A 12,861-nucleotide genomic window follows, 5' to 3' on the forward strand; every position below is an offset into this window, starting at 1 on the left:
AAATCTAGCAACAATTTATTCAATTTAGTTTCCATTTTTGTTTAAAATTCAATATCGAGAATAATATTTTTACTCTTTGATATAACCATTTCGATGATCTCTTTTTTTTTTTTTTTTTTTCCTTCTTCGTTGATATTGTTATGCTGATGAGTAAATTCGTTCAACATTTTTGCATGTTTATAAGGACTTTCGAGCGGCAACAAAGTTTAATGAGGGAGGTAATCCATGGGTCGTTCTTAAATTAGCAACGGGTTTAGTTGATGACAATACCACTTAAAAGGGCATTTTCCGACAATTTGGTAAACTAATAAGTTCCACGAATTTTATGCCGAATTTTTGTTAGAAAATGAATTATACGAATTTTATTAGAATAAGAATTTTAATTTTTTCTTAATTCATCTTCTCCCCATGCCATGCTAGATATGATTTAACAAGAAAATCAATAGAGGCTTCGTTGATTCTAGTTTTCTTTGATCGAGCTCAAACTCTACCCTGCTTCATATTTTAACATTTTGAAGCCTAAACTCTGAAATTGATCAGCGTAATCCCTAAAATCGACCCATCTGAGAATTCGTCTTTGTTCAATTTCAGAGTACATACTTGATACTTCCTCTTATTCTTGGTCCATTTTTTTAACGTCCTTCTTGACACATCACAATATATATCAGTTTGTAACAAGCACTGAAGCTTAAACTTCATTGTTGTCCAAACTCCATTCAATTCAGGTTTCGTTTTGTTTACATGCACCTGAATCTCCTCTTTGCAGCCGAAATATTGCGAATCATCAACGTCTTGAACTTTGCGATCGCAAAACATGCATTCATATTATTCCAAAATGCTTGTTTCCCTCAGTTCCAATGAAATAATTTCCTTCATCTGCATCATTACTTCTACTAATTTATTCAGGTCTAAGAATGAATTCCTAATGATCCATTTAAGAGGACACGGTACTTTCAATATTTTCCCACAAACTTGTTCAAGAAGATACCGTGCTTCACTTCACTTCACATTCTGCTCCATATTTTCTGTATAGTCTCAAGGAAATATACATTTAGATAATTTTTTTGATAACTTTAAGAGGACAAGTCCTCTTGTTCAATTTCTGAGTATTTCCTCATCTTCTTGGTCAATTGTTGAGTGTCTGGCAAGTTAATTGGAAAATAAACACAATAAATATCGGTTTGCAGTAGGGTAGACATTAATTTGATCAGTGACGAATTATAGCCCTCGAGATTAAACTACACCATGCTCCTAATTAATAATTTATATATAAAAATGAGAATACGACATGTGTACATACATTAGGTGAAAAATGCTATTTTATTTAACCAAATCGAAGGTTCCGAAATCTCTTTTACGTCAGTAAGTACTGAGGTGTCCTAGATTATCCCGGTTGGGATGTAAAATGTTCTCTGCTAATATTGGATGATATCAGAGTTTAGGGATTAAACCATTAAAAACTAAAGTAGAGCAAAATTTGAGTTATGCAGTACTCACGATCAGTTCGATCCCTAAACTCTGAAATAGTTCAACGTAGTTCATAAAATATTAAAATCGGCTCTTATCACTTATGGTAGCCTAAAAGATCTGGACTGGACTCGATTATTCTTCGTTAAATTGGGCCACCAAACGGGTCCTTTGAGAAACAAAGATACCTCAAAATTTAACTCCACCATAGTTTTCCTGGCCCAATTTACAAAGGAACAAAAAACCAAACGTCGTTACTGTTTGGTTTTAAGATAGGATAATCGAGTCCAGTCCAGATCTTTACCATCCGGGCACGTAGAATCGATTTTATGGACTACGATGTTTATCTATAGAGTTTAGGGATGAAATTGCTGAAAATAAAAGTAGAGCAGAATTTGGGCTTCGTCCGAACAAAAATTACAAAATTCTCAACGAGATTTCATGACGAAGTATCTTGGAAGGACAAGACACATTAATATCGGGTTCCATTTGGAGAATTGGGAACGGTCGCAATATTCGAGTCCTTGAAGACAAATGGGCTCTTGATATCATAATTTCAGATCAAGCAAAGTCCAGGTTAGCAGAAAGGAGCACATACTGCATTGCCCAGCTACTTGACAGAAATTCAGGTATGTGGAACATCAGTCTGCTGCAGCAAATCTTTGGCCACAACACTGCCCAGAACATTGCAACAATTCCAATCTCACCACAGCTAGATGACCTCATGGCATGGACAGGTACTAAAAACAAAGATTACACTGTCAGGAGCGGATATTTCGTTGCAGTAGAGCTGAAATCAAAACGTGACTACACTGCTCCATTCCCGGAAATTTGGAAGTTGATTTGGAACCTCCAGGTAATCCCGAAAATCAAATTATTCCTTTGGCGCATTGGACACCAAAGTATAGCAACGGGAGACACCATGCAAGCTAGAGGGATGGCATCTGACCCTTACTGTCCTGTTTGTGGCTCCGAGAGAGAAAACATGGCACATCTATTTTGGTCATGCACTTGGTCTTGTAAATTGTGGACAATATTAATGCCTGAGTTAAACTGCATGCTTTGGAAAAATGAAAATTTCTTCAGTTGGTATTTTCGAATGCATAAACTGTTGAATGTGCAATGCTGGCATTTGCTCAATGTGACTTTATGGATTATCTGAAAAAACCGCAATAATTCATTGTCAAATGGTGTTTGCACAAGTCCATCCGCATCGGCCCTTCAAGTCACTCATTTTTTCCAACTCTCGGCATCACCGAGCTCTAGTAGGGAAGCGTTTCTAGCTCCACCAGCCACAAAGTGGAAGAGGCCACCCTCTGGTTACTCAAAAGTTAACTACGACGCTGCACTTTTCCATAATTCTCGATCTTGGGGTCTAGGAGCTGTTATCAGGAATTCAAGAGGCTTATCTATCGGCTACCAGTCCAAATAGGAGACCGGCTTCATGGACATAACCTTCGCAGAATCAGCAGCCCTTCTTATGGGAGTCTTATTGGCTTAATCTTATGGTTTGACGCATGCTTTATTTGAATCGGATGCACTTTTGGTGGTTAAGGATGTAAATAGCATCGGCCCCAATTTCTTGGCCTGCAGGAATATCATAGATAGAATTAGAATATTAGCTACCACTTTTGTATCATGCGAAATTTCTTATGTCCCAAAATCCAACAATCAACTTGCTCATAGTATTGCCAATCTCAAAAGCAATGGGCAAGGTAGATTATTGTCATCCATGGAAAATTTAGCAAACCATGATTTAGGTTAATAATATTCCTCTTTGAATGTCAAAAAAAAAAAAAAGGGAATTGCGGCATAGCTCAATTTCTGCTACTTTATATTTTAACAGTTTAATCCCTAAACTCTGAAATCGTCCAAGATTTGTCCAAAACATTATACTTTCAATCAATTTGCGCCAACACAATGGCCTGTCATTAATAGTTGGGATCAAATACAAGCATTGTAACAAACATCACAGATCAATTAAAATATACAAATAGTTTTGTACAAATTCTGCATCAACTCTTTATGTAGCAACAAACAATATCCCCATGGATAATTGTTTTATTCTAGGCCATTTCCTGTACTTAACTTATCATTCACGCTTCCTCCCCTTGGGAATCCTGTTCAGGAAGCCACTCATGTTGACCCTCCGAGACTGATGTTGCATCTGGCCAATAAAGTTGTCCAAGAACCCATCCACTTGATCTTCATACTTCTCGTAGAAGACCGGTAAAGTGTGTGCTGCCACAAAACCTTCAGGGAAAAGAAAAAACACAATTCTATAGTTTTCTTTATAAACAAACAATATCAATTATAATTAAAAGGAAGCTACATAGGAAAGGAGTTATTTGATTATGCATCAAACTGTTTATAGCTTTTAGCTGGCATTTACCCATGTTCTCGAAATTGCATGAATGTGACCTTGGAGATTGTAAACTAATGGATGAAAAAGATGAAATTGAGAAAAATGTAAGATTCTGTACCTAGGTAAACGAGAGTTAAAAAGTTGCACCAGCTTCCTATCACGGCAGCAGCAAACAGGCTAGCTACAACCTGGAAAATATTTTCATCATGAATTAATCTTTCCAATAACGAGAGGAAAAGAAAGCAGGAGTGCTTTTCCCATAAAATATAATGTTTGACATTTAAGACTATTGAAATTTTTAAGCATGTCATTTCCTGAAATTAATCTAATAAATTATGCATTCTTGCAGCGACATGCAACACCACATGGATGCGGAGAAAATAGATAGATATTTAACTAGCTTTTAGAAATTACAACTTACAATACAACATCCTAGCACAGTTGAAAACCAAGACATAACAAGTCATTTTGAAACCAGGACAGGAAATAAAGGAATACTCAGGAAAAATGCTCAGATTACCAGAAGAAATTGTTTCAAGTTTCCTCCACATGCCACATCCTGAAGAAACCCCAATGCTTGGTTAAGCAGAGCACCAGCGTATTCAGCACTTTGGACAAATATCTCATCAGGAATAACCAAGCGTGGGACTTTCCTCTCTGACCTGTTCCCACAAAATTTAATTAATATAGTCACTGGGCCTGTTATGCGTTATGCCAACAAAAGAGGTCCACAAGTTTTACTTACCTGTTAATAAAGCCTGAAGCATTTACCCAAACAAACTCAGCAAGCAAGCCAAGCACCAGACCAAAGAATACAAGAGTGAGAAGATGGTAATTAAGCCACTCAAAGAGTATCCAGACAACAGTGGCGCCTGTTAAAATGCTAGCTGATATCTTCTTGTTCCTCCACAACAAAACATCGGCAGCTACAAGATTTTGACAAGCAAAAGGTTACTTGGAGAGTAATATAAGATTAGGATTGCACCAAAATCCACAAATGAACCTACATTTTCCACCCCCCAAAAGATTGTGAACAGGCCTCTTCTGTCCGAACAGCCGATTGAAGCGGGTACTTGCTGAATTATCTTGCTCAAAGAATGACCCAGATTTCTGCTTTGGCATGTTCTCAGCAAGTGTTTCGACAAGGTTGCTTGGAACATTCTCAGCAATGGATCCAACAAGATTGTTGAGAAAGTTCTCGGCTGTTACTTTCTCAGGCATTGTTCCTGTTTGGAGAAAAGGAGAAGCATTACCTCATCAAGTCAAATTCTTCCAGAAGTCAAATCTATGCTAAAAGTCTCACAGCTAAATATAGCAGCTGTGAAAGATAAACAGCAAACATACGATGAAATCGCTCATGGAATAGACTATAAAGTTAAGAACCGAAACAAAGCTACAAAGGACCGTGTAGAATCTCCCATTTCAATTTTAACTCTTATACGATTTGACAGGATTTTGGTATAAACGGTGGCTGTTGATCTATCGATATGGAGTATATAACTAGAACATTTGTTTCATTAGACAAGTAAATGATCCAGCTTATTGAAGGGCAGGCTAATAAACAACAATATCAACTAAAAAGGAAAACTTTAAACCAGCTGATCATACACCAATAATAATTAATTCAGACAATTAAATATTTATTTATCTGAGCAAATCAAGCATAATAATACTTAAAGCAATTAAAAAAGGCTGAGAGACGAACCAGATTGGAAACTACTTTGATTTTCTGAATGAAGAAATAGGAAGTCAACTGTGGAAGAAAGCAAAGAAACCCAGCATCAGAAATCAAATTCAGCAGAAGATAAATAGATTATCACAAAATTGCAGAACAAAACACCATAAAGCTTAGAGAGAGAGAGAGAGAGAGAGGTCGAAACCAAGAGAAAGTAGACAACGCAAATGCGAATGGGAGCACTGTGTGTGTGTGATGGGGTTGGTTGTTTTGAGCTAAATGCCGATTGCAAGTAGTTGCGTGAGCAGCTTTTTGATTTAATCTAATTCATTTTTTAATTATTTGAAATTGAATGAAAAATTGACCAGTAGCTATAATGCTATATATGGCTCTCTCTCTCTCTCTCTCTCTCTCTCTCTGTCTCTGTACACTGGAGCTATTGGTCTGGGAATGTTCGTACTAGATATTTTAGAAAAGAAGACGATAACAAAAAGATAAATAATAAAAAAGGATGATTGATTAATATTGACATGCACCACGTGCTTCGCCACTATCTTCGGCTCCGCTCGACTGTCTTCTAAAATAGTCTACTGAGCTCATAAATTGGGTCAGTCGAGTAAGTTGAGTCTGAAAGCCATACAAATTTGTTCAATTTTGATCAAGAGGCTTATTTTGGTCAACTTGAATATTCATGAGTCCGACAGAACTGGTTTGATTCAAATCCTCTTTTCATCGGAACATAAAATGTAAGAAAAAAAGCTTCAAAAATTCTTTAAATTAAACAAAAGTATACACTCTGCTCACAATAGTATTTCTCACTTGCATGGTTTTACAATCTCGTATATATATATATATTTCCTGTCAGCTGCTCCTCTAATAATATTTTGTGGTCAAAACTTTTTTTTTTTCGTTCTCTATGAATGAGCAGTTCAGTCTTCAAGGACAAAAGTGTGCCTACATGGCCGGAATAGCGGATATGAAATGTCAAAAGTTAGTTGGATTGGGGGGAAGTCATTAAAAGATTACGATCAAGATAGTTGGAGGGCTAATTGCTGGAGAAGTAATTTCTTCTGATTAGGGTTAATGATTCCTCGGCACTCGGCATCCAGTAACACCTCCGTCATGACAGCCGCTGGGTGTCCTCTTGGCTCCTCTGAGGCCCTCCTCAACATAAACACCTAAAATAATAACAATACACGGAAGAAAGCCAAAATTTAATGTTATGTTTGAGAAAAGCTTAATTTAACTGATTTAAATTTTCATATATCTATCTCTTGAATTGAAAAGGAGATGGTACCTGTCCGTCATGTCTTATTTCTAAGCTACCAGGTTGTTGTATAAAAGGTTCACCATCTATTTGGACAGGAAAAGAATTTGAAGCATGTATTTTAATGACCCTTCCTTGGGCTAGTCTTCTGGCTTGTGATAGTCCGACCTGACAAGTAATGAAAAAGAAAATTATTTAACAAGCATGCATAATCATGTCTTGTATTTTCTTAAAACTTGATCTTTTAGCAAGAAATAGACCACTAATTTGTCACCACATCACATCATGAAAGAAAGTCTCAGACCTGAAGTTTGCCAAGATGCCATGCTCCACAAACACAAACAACCTCAAGAACTTTGTCATGCATTGATTGAAGTGTGAAGTTATCCTCATGGTCATAGTCATTTTGCCAGAGATCTACACCGCCCATATAGCTACCAATGTTGAGCACAATTAAACCCTCAGAATCCTGGGGGAAAAGTAAAAAATCAATCGAAAAACGGAGTTTCAGATGTGAATACGATTAGAATCATACTATAAGATGGAATTAGCTTAGAGTGCCAGTTAGTTACCTTAGGAATCTGAACATCTTTACCATCAACTTCAAGCCACACTTGCCATGGTAGTTCGGAACAAGTTCTGTCCATGATATCTTTAGCACCTTCTTTGGCATACCGTAACTTATTCAAAAACTGCACAAAATACATTGGTCAACACCGTGACAAAGTCACAAACATAACAAAGATAACAAACATATTAAGGTACCTGATTGGAGAACTTTCCAGGATTTTCAAGCCGAGTCACATGAAATTCATATGCAACCTTTGCATCACAACCAATACCTGTAAAAGTGATATGTAATTCTGATTCTGAACAGATCCGAGAAAGAGCTAAAGAAAAAGTAATGTTAATGTACATACCCAAATAGTTCAACATGAACTTGGATCGCTCTTTTCTTTGGACACCATCCGAGTTTTCTTCTTGAATAGTTACTTTCCAACGATCCAGCATTGTAATTGCCGCATTGTCAATATCTTGCAAAAGTGTACTTAAACTTTGATTGCCCACCTTAGAGAATCCTCCTCCCCAACGCAAAACCCTTGACAAATCATTTCCAGTGCCAAGGGGGAGAACAGCAACAGGAGGAGGAGATTCAAAATTGTGTTTCTGAATTTCATCTAGGACCCAAGCAACAGTACCATCTCCACCACATACCAAAACTCTGAAGTATCGTACACTACTAAATAATTCCAAACCAACTTCAGGCCCCTGAGACGCACTCAATTCAAATATCTGCAATAAGAAAAGTATAACCCAGCCAACTTTGTTTAGTGCCATTGTTGTATCAATTTAAATAATATCATAGTAAAGATAAAAGCTCATAGCAGTGAGCCTGAATTATTACCTGAAGAGGATTTAACAACATGTTTAGCCTCCTCCGAAAATAGGGACCAAGTTGACCTCCGCTCTTGGCATTAATGAATACCAAAAGTGGCCTCGCGTCATTTGGCAGTTCAGCCAATGCATATTTCTTGACTAAATCTGTAGGGAAGGTTCCTCCTTTTTTCTGAACTAGCCCATAGTGGTTTCCCTTTAAAGAGTGTACTCCAGCACTATTCTTCAAGCTCTCAAGGTTCTTCTCGCTCCTAGATTTCTTCAGACCAGAAAATCTATTGAACATGTAATCCTGGCGAGAATTGGTAGCAGAGCCATTTTGTGATGGAGCATTAACAGAAGATCCATTTCCATTTTTACCTCGTTGACGCTTTTTTTTCACCTGTCCACGGACAGAAGAGGCTAAGATTCCCCCTGTGAGAGAACTGAACATTCCTCTGCCAGCAGTTTTGTCGTCAACTTTGACATAGAGGGGATTAAGGATGAGCCGTCTAAGAGAACCTAAATCACAAGCATCGCCTGATGCCTTCACCATTTTAGCATGACATTTCACATGTATTAAGCGCTGGCACCACAAGCAGTGCCATGTTGGAGAATTATTGATAAAAGGAACACCACACGGCTCATCACAGTGAAAACAAAACGTAGATATGTCAGCATTGTCATCCATTTTAACCCATTTTTCGGACCAATGATGGCGTACATGATCAAACCCAGCTTGGGCTACACACTTACAATCCCTGATCGCGAAATCGGAACAATACGAATGTGCAGCAGCACCACAAACAGCACAACAGTGCACAGGATTATGGGATGCATGTCTAGTACCCACGATATGGGAAGAGACGAGGGAAGTCAAACAAACACAGCAAGTTGAGGGCTGTTGGGTATAAGAATAGTCTTCCATCCATCTGTGATGGGACAGAGGAACTTTTAACTTGTTCCATACTTCCTTCTTGGCTCTGGCAGCAGCCTTAACCCAATTGAGAGAGGTTTTCTTCTCCCATTTAAGGAAGATATACGAAACAGCAACGATGCCACACAAGACAGTGATCACCCATCCAAACACAAAGGCATTAGAATTGGTCAAAAAGCTGATAAGAAACGAAATGCGTTGCTCAAACATCGTGTGAAAACGGTAAAATCGAGATTACGACGACGATACGATTTCCAATTCCGGTCCCATCTCATGGATGCTTGCTTGAAGATCACATAACAATAAACTAAGCAGAACCTGACACCATCATCATATTCAATATAAACAGAATAAGAATAAAAAATATAGAAGAAACGACGCATTTTCAATTGGATATAACAAAACTAGCTAAAATCTAAAACCATGAAATGTACAAAAATCTGGATCTCTCTGAATCAACAAAACCATCATCATCATCAACAACAAACAAAAAAGGAGATTAGAAGCTTACCGACGGAGAGAACGAGAAGCGTGTTTGTCTGTCTTGTTAATTACGATATTTGACGAAATCTAAGGGCATTCAAAAGGTAATGTATTTGTAAGATATTGATTCAGTTTGATCTTGACGAATCAAAATATAGCAATAATAAAGTATCTTCTAATAATTAATTAAATGAATCGCAATTTCATATGGAGAATTTATTATTGTCAAAAAAAAAAAAATGTCAAAAAATATGGAGAATTTATTATGTGCATTTATATACAGCGAATGAGAATCTCATTAGCCCACATCATTGGACTCCTAACCATAGCCCATTAAAAGAGAGTATTAATTTTTGATCGATTTTTTCCTATCCTTCTTTTTTAACAAAAGAGAATAAGCGTGATATTTATTTATTTTTTAAAAGACCGAATAAACGTGATAACTTTTATTTGAAATAATAAATGTTGATAATTAATAAATTCATATTCATCAATAGTCGGCAATTTAAATTCGATCCGTGGATATCCGATCCGTTGCGGATCGAATTTGATTCGGATTGAAAAGTCTGCGGATCGGATCGGATACGGATATAGAATATTATTATCCGAAAGATCCGATCCGATATATTATTATATTAATATAAATATAAATATAATAGTATTATTATTATAACAATAAATACATAGCACAATATACATAATTTATTAAATAAATTCTAATTTTTAGTGAATTTAATTAAAAGTAATGTAAAAAATAATTAAAAATTTTTAAAAATAAAAATATTTTTTAGATTTGACATTTTATAATGATTAAATTTATTTTGTTTGAAATTCAGATCGGATCGGATTTTTATTTTTTTGAGTGGATCGACTTCGGATACTAGTTGTGAATACCCGCGGATTGGATCGGATAATAGCGTCCGGATGTTTTTTCCGGATCGAATCGAAAAAATTAAGAAAATATCCGATCCGATCCGTTCTGTTGCCAATCTTAATTAATATAATATAAACTGCATTAGGCCTCCTCTACTTATTTACTTTGTTTTACATTTCTAGAAACCAAACAAAAAAAAAAATAATAAGAAACTTTCTCTTTTGATATGAAAAGTTTGATTTATAACGTAAAATTAGTAGATGATCGTGGCTAAAACTACGATATAAGAAGCTATCGTAGTCAGAGCTGGTGTCTGTCTTGATAATGCTTATGTAACAAATGGTGTTGATGTTAATGATGCCACTGACTATAAGGGACGGACGGGAGTGTGGCGTAGGAATTTGCATAAAATTTATAATAATTAATATATTATTTTCGTCTTAAAATAAATGCAAAATTTTATAAATTTAAAAAATATTAATTATATTTATTAATTATATCTTTATCAATTTTATCATTTTCATCTTTATGTATTCTCATAAATTTCACCAATTCAGTAACGGATATAAGCTATGGGCCCTACCCATTATTTTTAGAAAAATAAAATAAAATATAAAAAAATATTATATACAGATTTAAGATTTATAAAACAATATAATAATGCTTAAGCTAATATATTTTTTTAATAATTTGGTTGATTAAATTGTTGAGTATGATACATTCATTTTAAATTGTTAGCCTGATTTAAAATATATATGATTAAAAATATATAAACCTAGAATTCACGTCAAGTAAAACTATATGTCGATATATATAGACGGTTAGAGATAATTTCCTGAATGTGATGAGTCATTTGTTTGTGAGACCAATTACGATTTTCATTGAGCTGATATAATAGAAGGGAAGTATATCTTTCACAGTTTCAAGATATGGGAGGGTACTTGACTTTCAATTGTGTTAGGGTTTTGAAAGCATGTGGTAGTTGTGTAAAAAGACTTCATTGGATCCATGGAACTACCTTAGATCGTCTCCTCCGAAATATAATCCCACATGATGTGAACTTTAACGTTGGGTCCATGTTCATGGGTGGTGCTCTTGATAGACCAAACTTATATCGGGTATGACTTCATTGAGTTGGACAACCAAACAACATGTAGTCTCCGACTAAATAATCAATAATTAGTCGAGAGAAGTAAAATTGTTAAGTATAAGAATATGGAATAATATTATCTCAATTAATTTTTGATTATATTCGGTCTATGATTGTGTGTTGTTGCCGTAGTCAAACATCTCTCCTCAAAAAAGTCATATGTAGTGTGATTTTAGAATATCCGGAATGAAACACGTGGACGATGTGACAAACCTAGGGTTCATGTCAAGTAGTACTATATGTCGATGTATAGACGGTTTGAGATAATTTCATGAATGCGATGAGTCATTTTTGTGGGATCAGTTACGACTTTCATTGAGCTGATATAATAGAAGGAAAGTATATCTTTCCTAGTTTCAAGATCTCTTGAAGTTACGAGAGGGACACTTGACTTTCAATTGTGTTAGGACTTTGAAAGCATCGTGGTGGTTGTATAAGAAGACCTCATTAAATCCATGGAACTACCTTACATCGATTCCTTCAGACTATAATACCATATGATGTGAACTTTAGCGTTGAGTCCATGTCCATATGTGACGCTCTTGATAAACCAAACTTACTCCGAATATGACTTCATTGAGTGATTGGACAACCGAACAACATATAGTCTCCGACGAAATAATCAATAATTAGTTGAGAAAAGTAAAATTATTATGCATAAGAATATAGATAAAAATAAATATAATCTTTTTAGTAAAGATTAAGATATTTAAAGTTAATTATTGTTTGTTTTTGATGATTTTATTGATGTGAACGATAAAGAAGTTAGTTGAAAGTTCGTCTCTGATATTTTGAATTTGAACATCGAAATGATAGAACAACTAAAAAATAAATAGTATAAATCGAAGAATAAGGGAGATGGAAGACCAATACAGCAAATCATATTTTGATTAAAATTAATATGTTATTAAAAAAATTCAATTTTCACCAAGATCTATATCTAACACTTTGTTTTAATTTGATACTGATTTTTTTCCTCAATAACCTGGGTTTAGAACTGAAAAGGAATTGGCATGATATTCTAGTATTATCTCTTATATATTCTATACTATTTTTTGCGCTTTTTCTCTCTTATACTATAAGTTTCATATGCATGCACTTAAAAAAAATTAACTTTCTCGATTTAGTCTTCGATGTTGAAACAACCCAAAAATCAAAATATGAAATTAGGTTAGAACTTAGAAGTGAAAATTCCATGTGTTGTAAATGTTCATATTAGTTTATTTTGCCACGTGGGTATAATAGTTACAAATCTTAAATATATGATAA

At 35.3% G+C, this 12,861-nt stretch overlaps 2 protein-coding genes across 2 annotated transcripts; both read right to left on the reverse strand.

The window, feature by feature from the left end:
• Positions 1-3,559: 3,559 nt before the first annotated feature.
• Positions 3,560-5,053, reverse strand: LOC139884410 (reticulon-like protein B8). The gene is made up of 5 exons (XM_071868448.1): positions 4,840-5,053; positions 4,578-4,758; positions 4,353-4,494; positions 3,951-4,020; positions 3,560-3,720 (listed from the first exon to the last, which is right to left on the reverse strand). Exons 1-5 carry the CDS (start codon positions 5,051-5,053, stop codon positions 3,560-3,562), a joined length of 768 nt encoding a protein of 255 aa, XP_071724549.1.
• Positions 5,054-6,535: 1,482 nt separating this feature from the next.
• Positions 6,536-9,295, reverse strand: LOC139884411 (diacylglycerol kinase 2-like). The gene is made up of 7 exons (XM_071868449.1): positions 8,180-9,295; positions 7,695-8,067; positions 7,540-7,616; positions 7,347-7,466; positions 7,079-7,243; positions 6,805-6,942; positions 6,536-6,685 (listed from the first exon to the last, which is right to left on the reverse strand). The coding sequence occupies exons 1-7, from the start codon at positions 9,293-9,295 to the stop codon at positions 6,536-6,538; spliced, it is 2,139 nt and encodes a 712-aa protein (XP_071724550.1).
• Between the last annotated feature and the right edge of the window lie 3,566 nt (positions 9,296-12,861).

This window comes from Rutidosis leptorrhynchoides, unplaced genomic scaffold (genome assembly GCF_046630445.1).
Source record: "Rutidosis leptorrhynchoides isolate AG116_Rl617_1_P2 unplaced genomic scaffold, CSIRO_AGI_Rlap_v1 contig55, whole genome shotgun sequence".
In the NCBI taxonomy this organism is placed as follows: Eukaryota; Viridiplantae; Streptophyta; class Magnoliopsida; order Asterales; family Asteraceae; genus Rutidosis; species Rutidosis leptorrhynchoides.